Genomic DNA, 20,307 nt, shown 5'->3' with positions numbered 1-20,307 from the left:
AGTGAAGTGTGCATGTGCTTGCTCTCTCTCTTGACCGTATGTGTAAAGTGCAGGGACAAGGGTAGGGAAGTGGTCAGAGAGAGTGCTGCCAATGTCACACATGAAAAAATCCAAATATTCTCACTGGCCTAAAAGGTGGGAAACCTCTGGCGTAATAGTCCTGCAGCCACAGAGACAGCATTTGAGCAGCTTAGTAGGGGAAAGGTAGAATATACACTTTGCCTGCAGAAAGACCCATGTTCTTCAATTCACAGTATCTCCAGGCAGCTTTTTATATACCAGTGGGCATGAGGGTAATAGGCTTAGAACATGTAACCTGGTTGCATGCATGTGTGCGGTCAAGAAGGCATCTTTTGTTCTTTTTCACCTCTCATGGCTTCTTACATTTTATTCTGTACCTTCTCCAAGGCTTCAGAGTAATAAACATGGGGTCAGGCCTACACGGTTGAGCGAGTCCAAATTCTATATGTGGCCTGAAAGAGCTTGCCAACAGCAAGGGAAATAAGATTCACTGGTGGAAACTTGCAGTCTGAGGGGCACTGATGCCAGGGCAGCCTAGGGACAACACCAACCCAGTGCTGATGTTACAGATGTGAAAGGGGGTTCTATGCCAAATCCACATGCTCCTCCCATCCACTTCCTCTCCCAAAATGTTGTTATCATCTACAATCACCTGTGTTTTTTTGAGAGGGGGTTGTAGAGAGGGACACTAGAATTGCTTCCAGACATCCTGTTTATTGAGCAGCCAACCTGATTTGTTTGCATAGAGATAAGTCAAAACTGGCTGCTTATTGAGCATTCATTCTTATTTGTCTTCATTGATGTGATGCTGCTTCAAGAGTTACCCCACCCCTTTCCAATGCTTTCTCCCACCACTTTCCTTATTGCAAAAAGTCATTTTTTAGGGGAAGTGAGTTTGTTGCACAGGAGTGCCAAATCCTCTGTAACTGCCCAACCTGAATTTGCCCATATGTGATAGAATCCCACCTGAAAGCAGTGGCAGTCTGGAAACACCCCAGGGCTCCTCAATTGTCCCCTGGCTGCCATGTGATCAGCCGTTAGTGATGACTAATGTGAGTCAGGCCACCTTATTTTCTTTCTCTATTACAAACAAGACTCCTGTGCAAACTGGAGGGGGTTTTGGTAGCTGGGCAGGCTCCAGATCCTGAATCAAATGATGGGGCAAGGAGGAAGTGGATATTGATCATGAGGGCTTGACATGTGTTTAGAGGTGAATGGCTCTTTTACAGTTCTACCCCCTTTGGAGACTTGTGTGCTAACCACTGGAATGGACTGCTTCAGTCCAAGGTTGGGTGGGAGCAGGAAAACAATGAACCTCAGAATGGATGCTGAACTGACATTTGCTGTATTCATTTCCTGCCTTGCTTCCCAGCCCAGACTTTCTCTGGATTGTTTGTGTGTCTAAGCTTTCACATCCTTCCATTATCCCTGCTGTTATCTCTTTCCCCCATAGAATTCTCTGTACTTAGCAGATGTTGGGCTGGTGTGTCCTACCCAACAGTTCAGCCCCAAAAAGAGGAGTTCCCTTGCTTGCAGCTCTAGGAAGGAAGGTTGGGTACCGTCTTCATACAGTCAGCCATCGGCACACTCTGTTGCTGGGGTGTTTAACTTGTCCCTCTCTGAGTATACAGAGCAGGGTTTGGCTGGGGACTCTGTCAGGGTGCTCAGTCACTGTCTGTGTCCCCCTTTTCCCCTCGCTGCTGCACCCTAGTTGGATCGCTGGGTCTCCAAGGTACCGTATGGCCTCTCCCCCATGTTTATCTGCCTGCTGCGCTGGGCAGGAAATGTTTGCACTTGGTGACCAAATTGGGAGCACATGCATATGGGGGGGGCAGTCAGGTGTCTGTTTCCTCCTCACCATTTCACTGCCATGGCAAGCCTATCCACGTTGACAACTGTGGCATCATCTGGTACTAGGCCTCTCACTGCTACCATGACAACCCCAGTCACTGTGGCCTGCATGGCTGACACCATGGCCCCATTCTTGGCAATCTCATGTGTGTGACTTCTACGGCATCTGGCAGTTCTGCTGCCATGGCAACACTGACCAGTTTTTGCCTGTCCATCAGCAGCTGCTACAAGGGAAAGAAACAGTGAAATAAAAGTGAGTTGCTCCTTTCTAAATTCTCAACAGCGGCTCTCTCTCTCTCTCCTCTGCTTCAGGAATAGGTGGGGGTGTTGTAAAGATTGGAAATAGCTAGGTTTGGACTCTGGAGAAACTCACAGATCAAGGCCCTGTGGTTTTCTGGAAAGGCATGATTCATAAGCCCCTAGCCCTCCCCACACCCCCAATATCAATCTCTCAGATGTGGGAGTCAAATGTTATCACCTCAGATATTTTCTCCCTCTCCCTTGGAGGCTGTGCTACCCAGTGGCTCCCCTGCTATTTTTTTTTATATATAATCATGCTGGTGGCTGCCCCCCCCCACGCTTATTCACCTCTTGCTGCCGCGCTCCTGACCTCCTTGCATGCTGCTCACCCACCTGCCTGTAGATTATAGAGTTTGTGTTTGATGGGAGAGCTAAAGGATTGCTTGGGCCTGGAGAAGGGAGGCGCTCACCTTCAGACCCTCAATTTGCACCTCATGGTATTCTCCTGTGCTGCAGCATGGCGCACGGCTTGGATCTGTGACACTTGGGCAAAGACTGGGACCCACCAGCTTAGAGAGAGCAAGGGGTGGACGCTACTTTGAATGGACGGGAGCTTGTCACCAGCATCCAGGCTGAATATAGGTTCTAATGAATACAGGTTCATATGTCTTTGATCACAGATGGAGTACATTTGGCACTCCAGGTGTTGTTGAACTCTAGCTCCCACCTGCCCAGGCTAGAACAACCAGTGGTCAGGAATTATAGAAGTTGGAGCCCAGCAATATATGAAAGGCTATAGATTCCCCAATGCTGCCTTTAATACAGAGGTGGCTAACCGGTTACTCTCCAGATGTTGTCAAACTCCAGTTCCCATCGTCTCTGACCATTGGCCATGTTGTTGAGGTGCTGGTGGGAGTCTAACAACATCTGGAGGGTGACACTGGTCAACCACCTCTGCTTTAATAGATGTGCAACAGGAGGAATGTTCCCCCCCACCATATTATCATAGCCCTGCTATGGTGGCAGAAACTATATTTACTAAAAATGCCCTTCTGTGCAACCCTTTCAATGTCTGAGAGCTCTGCCATCTCTTCAAACTAGGAGGCCCAAGACTAGTTCCACAGTATGGTCTCACGGATGTGGTGGATTCACTAGCTGGGTGTTCAGACACAGGACAAGAGTAAGAATCCAGATGCTCAGAGGCCACGGATGCCTTCCCAGAGATGAGGGGGGTGTTTAACATTCTTGCAGAACATATATGGTGTGAGAAGTGGGCATGTGAAGCTTCTGGGACCGGGTCCAAAACAGGGCGCAAGGGTTTTTCTGGAAATGGGAGGCAAATGCCTGGAGGACTGGCAGAGTAGAAATGCATGGGAGTGAGGGCAAGGGCCAGTGGTTTGGGTCTTCAGAGGCCCCTCTGCCTCCTCTTCTTTATCCATCCTCCCTGTTTCTCTTCTCTCCCTGTGAACTCATGGGGCTCAGCTGGTTCGCGACAATGCAGATTTGCGTTGTGAGCTTCCTAAACTGGAGAAACGTCTTCGGGCTACGGCTGAGAGAGTTAAGGCCCTGGAGGGTGCACTGAAGGAGGCCAAGGAGGGTGCTATGAAAGACAAGCGCCGCTACCAGCAGGAGGTGGACCGCATCAAGGAGGCAGTGCGCTACAAGAACAGCATGAAGCGCAACCACTCTGCGCAGATTGGTAAGCAAGCAAGCAGCAAGTGGAGGGGGGGTTGCATGTGGAAATTGCTGGTACTGTGGTAACCTTATGTATGCACATTCAGATGTTGCATCTCACTGTGTTCAGTGAGGATGGCTCTCTGATAAGAATTGATTATTTGATTTCTATTCTGCTTCATATATTTAAAATATTTCTAAGTGGTGTACAAAAAAGAAGCAACAACAGACAACTTAAACATCTTACACAAATAGGCAGGTACATATAAAAATGTTACATTATTACAAAGTTAATAATATATAAAAATCAGTATCAGTTCATTTCCATCCCAGCCTCTGGGTTCTCACCCAGGGCCAAACAAACTCAGCTCACCCACAAAAGTCTCACAATGAGATGGGTTCCTGGAGACAGTGGAGATCACCCTAGTCTTTGATTCTAGACTCTCTTTTTATGGGCAGTTTAAGGTGGGAGGAGATGGAGGGTAAGTTCTGTTGCACAAGTGCAAGTCCTTGTACAAATGGGATGACTTGTTGGCTAGAACCCTGAAGTTCTTGTGGTAGCTTACGACACATTTAAAATACAATAAAATGGACAAGAGTTATTAGAGTGTGACATAGGTACTATTGACATTCCCGCTGAGTCTTCTGGTCTGTTAATGGCTGCCAAAGCAATCAGAAGCTGAGTACTTCACAGGGCAGGACTTCCTCATTGGGTTGCTCCAGATGTTTCTCATTGCGGCTCTGGTGTCAGATGCAGGAGGCACTGGAGGAGTAAAAGTGCTAGAGGCCTCCCCCCCCCCCCTCTTCAGATGTTCCAGCTAGGAAACTCTATAAAGTACCATGTATGTTGATGCTGCTGTGGACATTGATAGCTGGTAGGAAGGAAGAAACTTGCACACTGGCTGTTCTAAGAGCCGTTGGCTAAGCTACACGGGGGAGGAGAAGCACAGAATGAATCAATGAATTAGTATGTTGTGCTATGTCTGCTATCTGTGCCCCTTTGCAGCCAAGCCGGTGCGGCCAGGGCACTACCCAGCTTCATCCCCCACCAACGCCTATGGCGTCCGCAACCCTGAATGCATCAGCTACACCAACAGCCTCTTCCAGAACTATCAGAATGTCTACCTGCAGAATGCTGGCAGCACCGTGCCTGACAGCTAGTGAGTATCCTTCGCCTGTTCAGAAGAAGAATGTGCAAACTACTTATGGCTCACTAAAATCCCACCCTCTGGCTTAAATCAAGGCCTACTTGATAGGCTTGCCTAGTCCTATTCCCAGGCCAACCTTTTTGAACCAAGAGGCAAGGCTTTTTGTCCTCTGGTTCATATTCTGTTTTCCACCTCACATCAGATCAGAAACTCTGGCTCACCAGTAAGCAGCTGCATACCAAGGATAAAAGAATTTTATTAGACTGAGCTGTTGCTGGAGATGATTAAAAAACCTCAGCTTGTATAGTTCAACCTACTTTAAAAAAAAAAATCTTAATAAATGTTCGTGGAGATATGAACTATTGAAATAATTATTGCAGTCAGGAAGGAAAATTGTGAAATGGACTTTCTTGCTCCCACTGATGATTTTATGAGATGTGTACCCACCCCGTTTCCAGACTATATGCAGTGACTCCCCCAATGGGCATATGGTCTCCTTCTATTTGCTAGTCAGATCTTGCAAGCACTCATACTCCATGCCTTTCCTCCCCAAGCCCATTAGGAAGCACTTTGCTTTGGAGTCCTCCAATCAGCCCTTTCCCCCCTCCCCACCAGACCATAGGTGGAAAGAGTCCCAGACTTCCATTCAGCCCTCACAAATCACTTTCTCTGCTTTCCACCCACCCAGCTTTACCAATGCCTCTTCCAGCAGTGGGAGCAGCTCCTCCAATGCCCCTCTGACCTCCTATCAGAAGCTCAATGTGGATAACGGTAAGGGGCTGGGCAGTGAGAGATGCATGTACAGTCATGGGGCAGGAGAGTGCCTCGGGGAGATGTATACATTCACTTCTTTGAACTGACTGTAGTTGCCTCTGATGGCTGCCTGGGATCTTTGTAGAGCCCACCAAACCAAGAGTAAATTTTTGTACAGCAGTATTGGGTATATTGTGGACAGCGTTTATCCTCTTGGGAGTGGGACTGACTTCTCTTTGCACACCTCGGGGTCCCTTCCAACTCTACAATTATGTGATTCTAACTTTAATGCTGCTGTTTTTATCCTTCTATGTTATTCACCTGGACCATTGCCCAGGAAATGCCACAGACATCAATGATAACAGGTGAGAAACTGCAGGGTGGAACTCTGCTGAGGGAGGTTCCTTATAGATGGAATTATAGATTGGTTCCTTATAGATGGAATTATAGATTGGTCATTCAGGGTGGCTGGATACCAAAAAAAGACTATCACTTTCTGTGTGTAGGCATAGGGGGAAAGTTGAATAAGTGGGAGAGGGGATGTCTGAGCTGCCATGCATTAAATTTCCCTTCCTGTAGAAGTGACCTGCCCTGTGGGGTTGAAGCTGATGAACAAGCCAAGCTCTTCCCACTTCACCAGGAGACTGCAGCCAGCTAATAGCAGCGGCAGCACCAACTTCCCTATCGGGCCTCAACACACCATCAGGTACAGCCTCCTCTTTTCTCCGCAGCAGCTCATCCCCTTTTCTGGGGCTCTTTTAAAACTCTGTCTTCTCAGGAATCTAGCAAGCCTTTCTTTCAACTCTCTCCACCTATGCTGTTACTTTCTCTCAAGATTTACCAAGCTGCACAGGACCATAGATAGGAACACAAGTACTCTCTCATTGTGTGCAACTTTAGAGCCCAAACTAACTAGGAGACCGCTTCATTAAAAAGAAGCCTGGCACAAGTAGGACATCCTATACCTAAAGCATCCTTTAAAAAGGACTCCTAGAGATGGTACAGATCCCACTATTAACATTTCACAGCTTGCCCACCATCTGACATCCCACCCACCTACCACACAAGCAGGAAGCCACAGCATGACTATCAGCAACAATGCAAGTGTTCAAATTTTCTCTTTAAATGTTGCATCAAAGGTAAAATTACAGAGAATGTGTACATAGGAATATAAGGATATAGGAAGTTGCTTTTACCAAGGCAGACCAATGGTCCATCTAGCTCAGCATTGTCCATGCTAACTGGCTGGTGTTCTCCAGGGTTCTAGACAAAGGACATTCCCAGCCTTATTTGGAGCCATTTCCATCCCTACAGTTACTCCCTGAAAGACTGGGGAGGGGTATATATTTGCCCTCTCCTTTATTTTCTTGTTAAAAAGCTCTCTGCCTGAGACCCTGGAGAGCCACTGCGAGTCAGAGTAGTCCATACTCCATCTTGAAGAAGGTAGTGGTGCGTTCCTTCCTTATGAAGACTTCCCTGTACCCATAAGTGTTAAATCACCCAGTAGTGAATACCTCATTTTGAGTAAGGTGCTAGAAAGGATGGTGGCAGCACAGCTTCAAGCTTGCTTGGAAGAAATTGAGTATGCATCCCAGTATGGCTTCAGGGCTGGTTATGGCATGGAAACTGCTTTGGTCACCCTGGTTGATGACATTTGTCAGGAGAGAGATGTGGGGAGTATGGCCCTACTCATTCTCTGTGATCTCTTAGCACTTTTAATACTGGTGACCATGGTATCCTTCTGGAGTGGCTCAGGGAGGTGGTGCTGCAGACGCTGTACTTCAGTGGTCCCACTCTTACTTCCAGGGGCATTTCTAGAAAGTAGGTATGGGGGGGCACCTTTCTGTGCCATAGGAGCTGTCCTTTGGTGTCCAGTAAAGTTCTATCTTGTTCCCCATACGCTGTAACATCTATGTGAAGCTGCTGAGCTGTCATTAGGAGATTTGGAGTGATGTGTTACCAATATGTGGACCCAGTCTAGTTGTGATTGCAATTTGATTTGAACTGTTGCTAATACTGTATTTTTTATTACTGTAACCCAGTGGTGGTGGGACTAGTAGTAGCAATAATAATAATAATAATAATAATAATAGTAATAATAGGTGGAACCTTCCCCTTTTCCTATACATGCAGCTGGAGTGCAGGAGCCTGGTGTCTTGAGGCCATCCCTACTTACTCTTCTCTTTCCCTTCTTTTTCTCTTCTCTTTTAGTTTCTAAATGGGACGGAAGCCTCAACTCTGCATGCTGCAGCCTGGCTTTCCATGACCTCTGCTGCAAATGGGCCCTGTTTGTGTGTCCTGCTCTCTCCATGTCCTGTATATTTATCCAGCTGCTGCTTCACTCCCACTGTTTCTCTGTTCTACTCACTTAACTCGACAATGATATATTTGCTTCTTTCATCGGGCCCCCTGCTCCTTAGTCCAGGAGCCTGGTGCCCCTTCTTCTTTCCTGCCTCAGTTGCCTTAAGGGACTGGCTGCCACTGAAGAACCCAGACATAGAAGCACCCTGCTGTAGGAACAAGTTTCTGCCTAAGAGAGGGACAATAAGGCATCCCCCTCAAAACTTACTGATCCTAGCCTGGCAATGCTGGACCCTGGTGTCAACTAGGCCTTGCCGTGCCCTAGGAGAATTGATACTCTCCAGGTTACTAGCTAGATGGGCTGAAATCACCATTTGTAGTGTTAGCTGACTCTGCAAAAGAAGGCCTGGAGCTTCAATACCCAGCTGTTAGTCCTACTGGATGTTCCCCAAAGTGGATAAAACTTGGGCAAGTACCTTGAGCTTTTTTGGAGCCCACTATGGTGCTTGAGCCTCAACCTTCAAGGGATTTGATTTCCAGTTTCTCCTGCATATGCCTACAGGCTGAGGGTCGTTGTGGCACTTTAGGGATGGCTAGGAAATGGTTTTCTGCAAAACAGAGCTGCTTACTTGTTGCTTTCAAAGCTCTGCTTGCCATCTCCTTCAGTAGGTACAATACAAATGCTGCCTATTCTTTGAGAATGAGCTGATCCCTTGTTAATGAGGAAGGGTGATCAGCTGATGTTTTACCATTAGGAACAAAGGAGGGAGCACATCATGGGGACTGTACGGTGGAGGAGGAGATGGGCAGCCCCTGCTTAAGCCTGCAACTGGGCATGAGGAACACAGGGGCTCTATTCCATTCTATAAAGGGGAGACAAAGTTGTTTGGGGGGGGAGTGGGGGAAGAATACAGTTTCCAGAGCAGACAGACTGGATGTGGTTGTCAGTTCTGTAACATGTCCCAACCAACCAGAAACACTGCACATCCAAGTAGGCAGGCTAGGGGGTCTAATGATTCTTCAAAGTGGGACAAAAACGAGGCTGCTATCAACACATTTTTGGTTGCTCCTTTTTTGTGTCTCTTGATAGCTGGGTCAGTGGCCTTTAGTCTGTTATTTCTATTTATGTCCCTAAGGGGAACAGTGAGTCCACTGCACATCTTCAATTAATGTCACCACTTTTGAGTCACGCAGAGCAGACAGGGTTGTGGGAGCAGTGGGGAGATGGCAGCTCTTATGGGGGACTTACAGGTCTCTTTGCTGTCAAAATGCTTAATGGCAATAGCCTTGTTTTGGCTGCCTTGCTGGAGCTGCTAACACCCTGTAACTTTATTCCTGTCTGCTCAGATCACACCAAATGTTGCATGTCAGAATATTAAGAAGTTTATTTAAAAAATAAATGAACAAATATGTTAAAAAATAACAATTTTGCATTCTGTCTCTTCTTGTACATAAGTTGAAGGAGTATAGCTGGACAGGATGAACTACAAGAGGAACAAAAAGGTATCTAAGGTGTGCGAGACAAAAAATATCAACTCAGTAGGTAGTCTGGCTGCAGTCTGGCTAGTCAGACTTAGGTTGCTGTATGAGCTTCACAGAATTCTTCATGCTACGTGATGGGCATAAACAAGTTTTGAGATATTCAAAGCATAAGAAAGATGGTGCTGGCTTCCCTCCTCAGGAGGAAGATGGGGAATTCCCAACATAGAATTATATTACATTGCCAACTAAGTGCTCCACACAATGCTATACATCCTAGAACAGGCATAGGCAAAATCGGCCCTCCAGATGTTTGGGGACTACAACTCCCATGATCCCTAGCTAACAGGACCAGTGGTCAGAGTTGATGGGAAGTGTAGTCCCAAAACATCTGGAGGGCTGAGTTTGCCCATGCCTGTCCTAGAAGATAAAACGAAACAATGGGTTCACTTGGAGACAGGCACAATCGAAAACACCCCCACCACATTTCTCCAAAACAAACTAAAGAAAATCCCCACAACACTAAGCAGGTTCACATGAAAAAGTAGGTAAACTGTCCCCAATCCCATCCCCACTAATCCCCCTCGCTCATCACCCACTATTCCATCATGCAGCACAAAACCTCCAAATAAAGACTTGGCAAGCCAAAGGCCTATATTACCTAAAACACCTACAAAAATAACATACCCATATCAACACAAGAAATACAAGACAAAATAGGGGACACTCATATACCTTTGCTAACACACCACCAACTTGCACACTTTTTTAAACAATCCCACAGTAAAATCAGTAGTCATTGGCCCTTGACCACCTTCAAAAACTTTCTCCTGGCAGCAGAGGAATATGGCAGGGGCTTGGTATCCATAATATACAAAATACTGCTTCAGAATCCCACAAACCCCCTCAATGCAATAAAAAAACAATGAGAGCATGACATAGGCTATGAAATGAACCCTATCCAATGGACTTGAATGTGGTCTACAGCTCCCTTTAAAGCCATCTCATCTGATAAAGGATATCACATTGAAACTTGCTTACAGATGGTACCTAACGCCACAAAACTGGTGCTGATACACCCAGGAACCTCCCCAAAATGGTGGAGTGGCTGCACCTCTACAGGCCCATACCTACACATACGGTGGGAATGTCCCATAATCCGACCCTTTGGGGCAGCAGTCCTACAATAAATATACAAAATAACTAAACAGGTATTAGAAGTCACCCCAGAACTGGCCCTATTGAACATTTTCCAATATAATGCCCACTCACATTATAAAGAGCTTATAACCCACCTATTCTCAGCAGCCAGAAGCACCATAGCCAGACACTGGAGAGACCTGTCAGGAGTGAACATGGATCATTGGCACTAAATCATATGGGAAACACCCTTACTAGAAAAGCTAACCAGCAGGCTGAAACTGACCTGGGGACAATTAAAAGAGCGTGCCTTCACCCCAGTATGGTTCCTCTTCATCATATACACAGCCCAACACGACAACAACAAGAATCTGCTGACAGCATATGAATTAATATGGCAAACCTGATCCAAAAATCAACCCCCCCACACACTTCGAATGTAACTGATCTATTTTAAAAAAAGACTCTATGATTAATAAAAAATATTTTTAAGAAAAAAGAAAGGTAGTGCTGAATTCCCAAATGCAGATTGAAACAAATCTGCATAAGCAATACTGTTCTAGAAAATAGTAGTTGGGAGTGGGCAATTTGCACATTTAAGTTACAAATGATACAGTCCCAGGGTATGATCTGAGAGCACATGAGACCACTTTGTATGTTGAAGCTACGCAGGTCTGGGTCCAGTCAAGGCTTAGATGAGGTGACCTGGGAACTGCATGCATGCCACCTTCGGTTCAATGATGGGAGAAAGGTGGGATATAAATGTAAGGAAATAAGATAAAGTGGCTAAAGTCATTTACACTGTTGATAATGGACATCTTACAGAATGTCCCATATTTGCAAAAAAAGAATTATGATTCCAAAAGTGGACACGTGGGTGTGTCTTAGCAGGAGAGGTTTTTTTCTTCCACTTACCCACAGTCTTCTTTTTGCTGCAGACGCCCCTCCTGGATTAGCTGGTGCTCCATAAGGTCAAGGTTTTGCACAGCAGGGGCAGAAAAAAGGCAGCAATTCACAGAGGGGAAGAGCGGGACAAGGCCAGGGATCGGAGGGGAGGGTGAAGGGGAGGCTCTACCTGGAACTACCTGGCCAGTGGCTGGCTGCTCTTGCACAGAGATCGGTCGTCCAGGCAAGTCTGTTGGTAGACTTGCAGCTGCCAGTGGTTCTCTGCCTGCCAATCCTGAATGTCTTCCAGGATCTCCTTGACCTCATTGCGGGCCAGGCAGAGATACTGGTGCTCATAGGTTGACTCTGAGCGAGGAAGGTGCAAAGAGAGAGAGTGGGGCACAGAGGCTGCCTGCAAAGTTGGTTTTATTTAAAGCAACTCCCAGCACAAACTAGGAGCAAGGCTGCATTTAAAAGCAAACAGGTCTGGAAGGCAGATGAGCAGCAGCAGCCCAGATGCATAAGGCAAACAGATCCTTGTTTGCTGGTAGGAACAAAGTGGGCTGCTGAACAACACCTATGCCCTACAGCCTCAGGGGGCACTAATGCAAGCAGATGGGGGTTGTATAAACACAGAGCATCGTCTCCCCCCCCATCACCCTCTTAAGTGCTGGCTTACCCTAGTAAGGCAGGCTCAATGCAGCTCACAATCTCCCAAAAATAGAAAGCATATCAACATGGAATCATGGAGAGATGCAGCTCTCCTGGGACACCCTCCCCACCACACAAAGACATGGAGAAAGAGAGCTATACCATTGGTGCGCTGGATGATCTTATTCAGCAGCAGAGGGTAACTGGCCCGGCACTGCATCTCACAATCCAGGAAATCGGTCAGTTGGTGGTCGTGGCATTCAGGGCTGCTCTCAATTTCCAGGGAAAGGGAAAGAAGAAAGCAGACAACATGTTTCTGGACACCAGAGAAAGTCAGCCACCTCCAGGGTCACAAGCAGCAAAACCAGTGGGGTGAGCCTTGCTGCTCAGCTCCTGCCTGCTTAGGGAATTCTCTGTTGGGGCAGGTGGGTTGCTGCTGTCAGAACAGAAGGCTGCCCCTCATTCCAAGGACACCAAACCCAGGGAAAGCCCCCAGAACCCCTGCAATCTCGCACCACCTGGAGATTGGGGTTACCCCCTAACCTACACCATCTGGCTAGTTCTCCTGCACGTTTGCATTTGCCCAGGGAGTGGGCAGCAGGGAGAAGAGGACAGGCCTCCTGCCCCTCCCCTCGCATGGGAAAAGAGCCCCCCCCCCCGGACAGTGGCCAGCTAGCAGCTGAGAAGGCCCCTACCGTGAGCTCAGCCTCCTCTTCTCACACAGCTTACCTGGATGACACGCCAGAACCGAGCATCCCTCTGCTACTTCATTTTAAGGATCTCCAGGGCCCTGGCCTGCTGCAAGCTGCACTTCAGGGTGGCCTGCCGGAGCTCCTCACTTGCAGCCACACCAAACTGGCGGGAAGGAAGGCAGGAGGGGGGCAGGGGAGCGGAAACACGCCTGGTGAGCATCAGGAAATCAAGGGCCAAAGTCCACTGGAGACCCACAAGCAACCCCCTCCCAGTTGCCACCAGCCTCTCCGCCCTGCTCTGGGATCCTTACCTGTGAATGAGAGGCCCTTTCTCCTGCAGATCCTTCATTTTCCCCAACAAAGAACCTAGGAGGAGAGGGAAGAAACACGGGAGGGGAGGTTGAGCAAGGCAATGGGAGTGGGGGAATAAAGAACAACCCCAGCAGGGACAGGAGGGGGATGGAGACGGCCTGCTCTTTTTTTAATACCACTTTCTCAGTGCTGGAGAGACCAGGAATCTCATTTATTTATGTCATTTACACCCCACCTTATCCTCCAAGGAGCTTAAGAGGGTGTCCATGGATTCCCTTCTCATTTAATCCTCACAACCCTGTGAGGTAGGTTAGGCTTAGAGGCAGCAACTGGCTGCCACCTCCATCCTCCCCTGCCCAAGGATGCCTCTGAACAATCCCCATTCCTGGGGGGGGGCACTGTGCTTGCACTCCTGCCCTGCTGCTTGTGGGCCCCCCTGAAAACAGGCTGCAGGTCTAACTGGGCCCCTTGGGCCTGATCTTGCGGCAGAGCTCTCTGGGTGCTGTGCTTCTATTTTTGTCCCTTCTCCCTCTGCTCCTGACCCACCCAGGAAGAAGCAGAGGCCTGGGCCAGCCACAGAATGGGGACCAGTCTGGAGGGGAAGCAGACTTACTATGGATCTTAAGGAGTTCTCGTAGATTGGGGACAGCTCCTCCTGTGATTGGAGTTTATCCTGATACATCCACTGGTAAAACAGGACCACCAGAATTTCTTTATTTTTAAATTTCTATACCGCTTTATATTTTTACTGAAAAACTCAAAGCGGTTTACAGCATATTAAGTAAATCAATCAATAAAACAATAGCCAGGCGATGTTCCTCTGGCCTCATGAGGAGCCTCTTCAGTGGGGCTGGTGAGTGTGGGCCCAGCCCCCTGGGCCAGGTGGAAAGGGCCTTAAGGGGAGCAATATGAATGTGCAGTGAGTGCAGATGGGAGGCCTCTGTCATAAACAGCTCTGTGCAAAGAGGGCAGAAGGGGAAGAAGGTTAGGTAGAGGCTGAATCCCAGCAGGGTCTGGAAAAGAGGCAGCTAAAGCGGGTTGTTCTTTCCAAAAAGACTTGGGCTCTGCCTGACAAGGAGAGATGGATCCTGCTCTCCTCCTGAACTGGGAGCAGAGCCAAAAGAGTGGCCATTGGTGGGGTCCTCCTTGGCCCAAAGTGACCTCCACACTGTCCAGCAGGTGACTCTCCAGCACCTCAGGAAGGGAGTCTTTCCTTCCCAGGCCATCCTGGAGATGCTACTGCACTTGGGGCTCATGCAGGCAAGGCAAGTGCTGCACACTGAGCTATGGCCATTTGCCAGCCTGGACACCAGGAAGCAACCAGTAGCTCTGGTGACTTTAGGGCGGCATGACCGGTGTGGCCACGCTGGGCGCCGCACTGCAAGGGGTGCCAAAACAATGCTGTAGAACAGAGCGCAAGAGGCGGCAGTTGGCTGGGGGAGGGGAGGAGTTGCACAGGGTGGCACTGGAATTTGAAAGCTCCAAGGTCACCACTGCCATTCTGGGTCTTGTTTGGAGAAAAATTATCTCCTGGCCATTTTTGAGAACTCAAAGGTTGCAGGCTCCCCTTGGGAGGGAGAAGGACCCATTTCCCAGCAGATCGCCCAGGCACTCCCTCCCTCCCTATGCTTTAAGAAAGTGAAGATCCCCCTGGACTCCCTTGCCCAATATTTCTGAGGGAGACCTGAGGAAAGAGCCACAGAAAGACCCTCCTCACCATGGATGGCTTCTTGGCGGAGGGCCTCCCGTGCCGGAAGAGAAGCGGCAATCTCCTGTCTCTCTCCATAGCCTTTCATCGCAGAATTCTTCTTCCAGCTGCGAGGGGAGGGAGGGGTCTGCCTTGGCTCTCAGGTCGGAGACTCTGGCTCTTCTGTGGAGGAAGGGAGAAGCAGGGGTCTCAAGTCTGTGCTATAGGTCTCCAGCCCTTGTTCAGGGCCAAAATAAACCTCTGCCCAGTCACCCAGTGTTACGATGCTAAATTACCCTGATGTCTTCTACATCAAGCCTCCCCAAACCTGGTTCCCTCCAGATGTTGCTACTGGACTCCAACTGTTGCAGTTCTGTTGCAATTTGGATGGTGACAATAATGAAAACTCAGAAAATTCATCTGAAAACTCCTTGGGGAAATTGCTGGCTCATGTAACACACAGCATGGGGGTTAGAAAGGTCAAATAACCAAGGAGCATCTTTAAAAACTAGGCATGTGGCGGGGGCACGAATCTTCAGGATGCCTCCCTCCTTTCCCATGACTTTACCTCTATGCCACCATTATGCACATTATGCAAAAGATCTTCAGAACCAAAAAGGCCCAGAAAGTCAGTCAAACAGCTTTCAAGACAACAAAAGAAGAATGGCTGCTTTATGGGCGGCTGACTGATTCAACTGGCTTTCAACTGACCCAGGGATCCTTTTAAACAACTCACCTGGCCTCCTAGGAAACCAAACATTCTGCAGGATTCCACAGCTGGTTGTGAGGTCAGAGCCTGAAGAAGGACTGGAGCCAATGGGCTCTGGGATCCAGGAACGCTTTCCCTGCCAGGCCCATGGCACCACTGGGCAACTTCAGGCAGCTGCCAAGCGTGTGGCCCACCCCTGCATTTACCCCCAAGCAGAAGGCTCAGGAAGCTGGATCTAGGCTCCCCTTAAGAGTTTTCCCCAATTCTCCCAGCTTTGCATCCCTCTGGATAATCAAGAAAATAAGGCAGGCCATGGCTGGGGTCCAGTTTCTGGCCCCTCCTTAAAACTCACCTGTTTGCCCAGGTGTTGGCTGGCTAGTCGTTCATCATTAGGTCACGGTGTATTATAGGTTCCAGTGGGCTGAATCGTCTTTAAAAAAATGGGGGGGGGGGCTTTATTGTATTATGAAGCCACCTTCTCTGTCTGCCTAGGTCAGGGGTCAGCAAACTTTTTCAGGAGGGGGCTGGTCCACTGTCCCTCAGACCTTGTGAGGGGCCGGACTATTTTTTTTTGGGGGGGGGGGGAATGAACGAATTCCTATGCCCCACAAATAACCCAGAGTTGCATTTTAAATAAAAGCACATATTCTACTCACGTAAAAACACCAGGCAGGCCCTACAAATAACCCAGATATGCATTTTAAATAAAAGGACACATTCTACTCATGTAAAAACATGCTGATTCCTGGACCGTCTGCAGGCTGGATTTAGAAGGCGATTGGGCCGGATCCGGCCCCTGGGCCTTAGTTTGCCTACCCATGGCCTATGTGCTCACCCACATTTGCCACCTCTAGGTATCTTTTTAAAATATGTTTGTGCAGCTAGAGGCCTTTCTTGGTGCTTTATTGTATTATTAAGTGAAAACTCTACATCTTCTCCACGGAACTCAAAGTGGTGCACAAGATGCAATCCCTCTCTCCAAATTATCCTCACAGTAATCCTGTGAGGTAGGCTAGGCTGAGAGCTCATAACCTGGTCCAAGGTCACTCAGGGAGCTTGATAGCCAAGAGGGGGCTTGAACCCTGGACACCTGGGTCCTAGTCCGGTCTGGACACCACAGTATATTAACCACTTGGATGGCTTTAAAGGAGGATCAGACAACGGAGAACAATGGCTACGAGCCGTAGTTGCAATACTTTGCCTTCACAATCACAATCAGTAACACTTTGGAACAGGGCCGACCCAATACATTTTGGCTGGGGAGGGGGGATTTTCCGTTCTGTCACTCTGGATGTTGTCTTAAATCTTGTTAGTTCCTTTCCTTCCCCAACAGCAACTTCCTGGAAGCAATGCTGGCTTAGAAAATAGAGAGTGGAGGGACCTGCCCCCAGCCTACCTCACAGGGTCGTTGTGTGGAAAGCGTAATGAAACAATACCAGCCATCCAAAACCTACATTAAACCAGCTAATCTGAGACAGGGAGGGCAGGACTGTAATGCGTGGACTCGGAAGTAGGCTCCCGCCCAGCGCTTACGGAGCGTGCAGCCGTCTCCCTCAGCGGAGACAACGGCCCACCTGCCCTGGCTCCACGCCAGGCTCCCCTTCAGGAATGGGTGCGAAGGCTGGGCAGGTGGGCGCTGGTCCGGCCTTGCACGGGAAGCGAGGTGCAGCTCATGGGCCTGCGAGTAGATATATGATGGGTAGGCAAACTAAGGCCCAGGGGCCGGATCTGGCCCAATCGCCTTCTCAATCCACCCCGTGGACAGTCCAGGAATCTGTGTTTTTACATGAGTAGAATGTCTCCTTTTATTTAAAATGCATCTCTGGGTTATTTGTGGGGCAGAGGAATTCGTTCTCCCCCCCCCCTTCCAAAATACAGTCCGGCCCCCCACAAGGTCTGAGGAAAAGTATATGATAGCCATCTTCCAATGTCTAAAGGGCTGCCACGTGGAGGGTGGAGCGTGCTTGTTTTCTCCTGCTCCGAAGGGCAGGACTCGAACCCACGGCTTCAAGTTACAAGAAAGGAAATGCCGACTAAATATCAGGGAAAACCTTTTGTCACTACGAGCTGCTCGGCAGCAGATCAGATTCCTCGGAAGGTGGTGGGCTCTCCTCCCTTGGAGGTTTTTCAGCAGAGGCTGGATGGCCATCTGCCCTGCCCTTAGAGGAACGGCTAAGGGAGCTGGGCATGTTTAGCCTGGAGAAGAGGAGGTTAAGGGGTGATATGATAGCCATGTTCAAATATATAAAAGGATGTCACATAGAGGAGGGAGAAAGGTTGTTTTCTGCTGCTCCAGAGAAGCGGACACGGAGCAATGGATCCAAACTACAAGAAAGAAGATTCCACCTAAACATTAGGAAGAACTTCCTGACAGTAAGAGCTGTTCGACAGTGGAATTTGCTGCCAAGGAGTGTGGTGGAGTCTCCTTCTTTGGAGGTCTTTAAGCAGAGGCTTGACAACCATATGTCAGGAGTGCTCTGATGGTGTTTCCTGCTTGGCAGGGGGTTGGACTCGATGGCCCTTGTGGTCTCTTCCAACTCTATGATTCTATGATTCTATGCCCTGTATGGTCTAGTTGAGATTCTTGCATCTGTAATGAACTCTCTCATTCTACCTATGATTCATCTGCTACCGGAAGTGCAGGTCATTCTCCCTCCCTCTGTGCGTCACTTCGCGCTTTTCCTCTCTGTCCCAGCCGACTTCCTTCCCTCCCTCCCTCGGGTCACGTGACGGCGGCATCAGCTGATCGCCGCTTCCGTTGCCGGCGGCGAGGCTGAGCGAGCGGCGGGCAGGGCGGCTGAGCGGGCGAGGCTGGCAGCGGCGGCGGCGGCGCCCGGGGATGGCAGCCTCGGTGGGGCCGGGGACCCGCACGAAGACCAAGAAGAAGCACTTCGTGCCGCAGCGTGTGAAGGTGCTGCGCTCAGCCGACCCTCTGCTGGGCGTGCTGGGCTGGGGGATCAACCACCAGGTAACGCCTCCCGGTCAGACCCCAGAGTGGGATGGCTCAGGGGGTAGAGCGTGGGACTCGTAATTCAGGGTCGTGAGTTCGAGCCCCACGTTGGGTGAAAGGGTCCTGCAATTGCAAGGGGTTGGGCTGGATGATCGTCGGAATCCCTTCCAATTCTACCCTTGACCCATGTATGTGGGATGCGGCGGGCAGCTACTGAGTTGGGGCGGGGCGAGATCTACTCCTGGTAGGTGGGAGAAGGAAGGAAGATTCTTGTTTAGGATCCATTCACAAAACTGTCCTGAATTGCAATAATTTGCATTTTTCTATTGTGATCTTTGGATGAAGGACAGTATACAAATTATGATTATTTGCATGCCTAATCTCTCTGTAGCAAAACAACAACCCCCAAACTCCTTACAGACCATAAGACGTTATTATGGCACATGCTTTCACGGGCCAGAATCCCCTTCATCACATGCACATAAAGCATTATCCTGATCCAGAGGTATTTGGCAACTTTGGTATCCAACACATTCCTTCCCACCACCACTCATTACCTCTTTCTTTTTATCACTTCACCATCACCATTCTTCAAGATGTAATAGCTTATAGTAGCTGCCCTCTTCTCTTTTCAGTTAATCTTCCCCAATACCTGGTGCTAAGAATTCTTCACTGTGTGAATACACTGGCTAGCAATAATTTCTGCTTTGTTACAGTTTATATTGGCTTTACGTTAATGTAGGCACTTCCTCGGCTATTGTGAGCTGTTTTAAATGCGTGTTAGGGAAGTGTAGTATTTGCTTGAAAATGAAGCATTCCAAAGGCAAATAAACAGCATCAATAAGTACATTAGTCAAATATTGATATTAAACTTATTTCTCCATGTTCTCTGGGGACAGTGCTCTTGATGGCTAGGCTGAAGCAATCATTGTGTTGACACTGAAGGGGTGAATCAACACATTCATCTCTTTCCCCTTTTCTGTCTTGTCCCTTGCTTCCAAATCTGGTGGGTGAGGACTGCCCACCTGATAGGAGGGTGGCTAAGAAAGACTCTCAACCATACATCGCACAGGTATCCTATTTGCCATAGTTTCAGGGAGATTTTCCTTATTTACTTCAAGGCTCACCCTTCTTACATGCCTGTGAATAGCCCATGTGCTTCTTCAAAATGTGGAGGAGAGACAGGTGTTCTGACCACTTTAGCCTTGCAGTAGAAAAAGAGAACATTTCTTCAGTTGGAAGAGTGTAGTTGCAGGTAGCAGGCTTCTGGTAACCAGATCTGAAACTTTCCTGTATTCATCTGTTGCTCGGTGATAATTTCCTTCTGCCTGGGACTAGCAGTTGGAGTTTTGGAAAGCAGTCAGGTAGCTGCTGTGGGACTTTCTTGAGATCAAACAGGTACCTTCGTTTGTTTTGGTTTGATTATGTGTTTTGTGTCTTCATTTTGTGAACCAGCCTGTGATCTTCAGGTGAAAAGCAGTATACAGATATATATACCATAAATAAATGAATACCCAGGTTGTAGTCCTAAACACACTTAACCGAGCAGTAAGCCCCACTGAACACAGTGGAGCTTACCTCTCACTGAACGTGCAAAATATTACTCTTTCAGTCATGTATTTGCGGACCGGCTCTCAAGGAACTCTCTGGGTGAACCTGACATCAAAAAATATTTCCCTCCATTTGAGATCATAATCTTGGAATTTTGCATTAAAGGATTTTCACCAGCGAACAGAAATGAATGAACAAAGAAGTAGACGGATTACTTCTCAAAATGTCACTTTTCATCCTCCAAATACTCATCCCCTTCACTT

General features: G+C 48.4%; 3 protein-coding genes across 11 annotated transcripts in view; 2 read left to right on the top strand and 1 right to left on the bottom strand.

Annotated features, from left to right (window-relative positions):
* KIF5A (kinesin family member 5A) overlaps positions 1 to 9,414 on the top strand; it is a 67,920-nt gene extending 58,506 nt beyond the window's left edge. For 2 of the 5 annotated variants that reach the window (XR_014508264.1, XR_014508265.1), the window contains exons 24-30: positions 3,595 to 3,811; positions 4,793 to 4,946; positions 5,623 to 5,705; positions 6,025 to 6,052; positions 6,267 to 6,393; positions 7,899 to 8,285; positions 8,576 to 9,414. Coding sequence is in view for 3 of the 5 variants with exons in the window: in XM_083428221.1 (XP_083284347.1) it covers positions 1,733 to 1,753; positions 3,595 to 3,811; positions 4,793 to 4,946; positions 5,623 to 5,705; positions 6,025 to 6,052; positions 6,267 to 6,345 (582 nt within the window). In the remaining 2 variants the exon portion in view is untranslated. Of the gene's footprint in view, positions 1 to 1,732; positions 1,754 to 3,594; positions 3,812 to 4,792; positions 4,947 to 5,622; positions 5,706 to 6,024; positions 6,053 to 6,266; positions 6,394 to 7,898 lie in introns of all 5 variants that reach the window. The other 3 variants (XM_083428221.1, XM_083428222.1, XM_083428223.1) reach the window with 2 other exon arrangements.
* The window catches only part of LOC310671915 (rho guanine nucleotide exchange factor 11-like), a 79,007-nt gene continuing 66,840 nt past the window's right edge, over positions 8,141 to 20,307 (bottom strand). Inside the window, exons 1-5 of one of the 5 annotated variants that reach the window (XM_083428371.1) lie at positions 12,873 to 13,147; positions 12,306 to 12,409; positions 11,683 to 11,858; positions 11,523 to 11,563; positions 9,356 to 9,472 (exon numbers count right to left, since the gene is read on the bottom strand). In XM_083428371.1, coding sequence (XP_083284497.1) covers positions 11,689 to 11,858; positions 12,306 to 12,409; positions 12,873 to 12,898 — 300 coding nt within the window. In that variant the 5' untranslated portion in view covers positions 12,899 to 13,147 and the 3' untranslated portion in view covers positions 9,356 to 9,472; positions 11,523 to 11,563; positions 11,683 to 11,688. Of the gene's footprint in view, positions 8,283 to 8,568; positions 9,473 to 11,522; positions 12,112 to 12,305; positions 12,410 to 12,872; positions 13,148 to 20,307 lie in introns of those variants that run through there. The other 4 variants (XM_083428370.1, XM_083428369.1, XR_014508274.1 and 1 more) reach the window with 4 other exon arrangements.
* PIP4K2C (phosphatidylinositol-5-phosphate 4-kinase type 2 gamma) overlaps positions 18,241 to 20,307 on the top strand; it is a 36,866-nt gene continuing 34,799 nt past the window's right edge. The window contains exon 1 of the mRNA XM_083428303.1: positions 18,241 to 18,511. Within this exon, the coding sequence (XP_083284429.1) occupies positions 18,383 to 18,511 (129 nt within the window). The 5' untranslated portion in view covers positions 18,241 to 18,382. The remainder of the gene's footprint in view (positions 18,512 to 20,307) is intronic.

This window comes from Podarcis tiliguerta (genome assembly GCF_965153285.1).
Source record: "Podarcis tiliguerta genome assembly, chromosome: 2".
Lineage (NCBI taxonomy): Eukaryota > Metazoa > Chordata > Lepidosauria > Squamata > Lacertidae > Podarcis > Podarcis tiliguerta.
The sequence above is the reverse complement of the archived record's forward strand: the minus strand, read 5'-3'. Positions and strand labels throughout refer to the sequence as shown.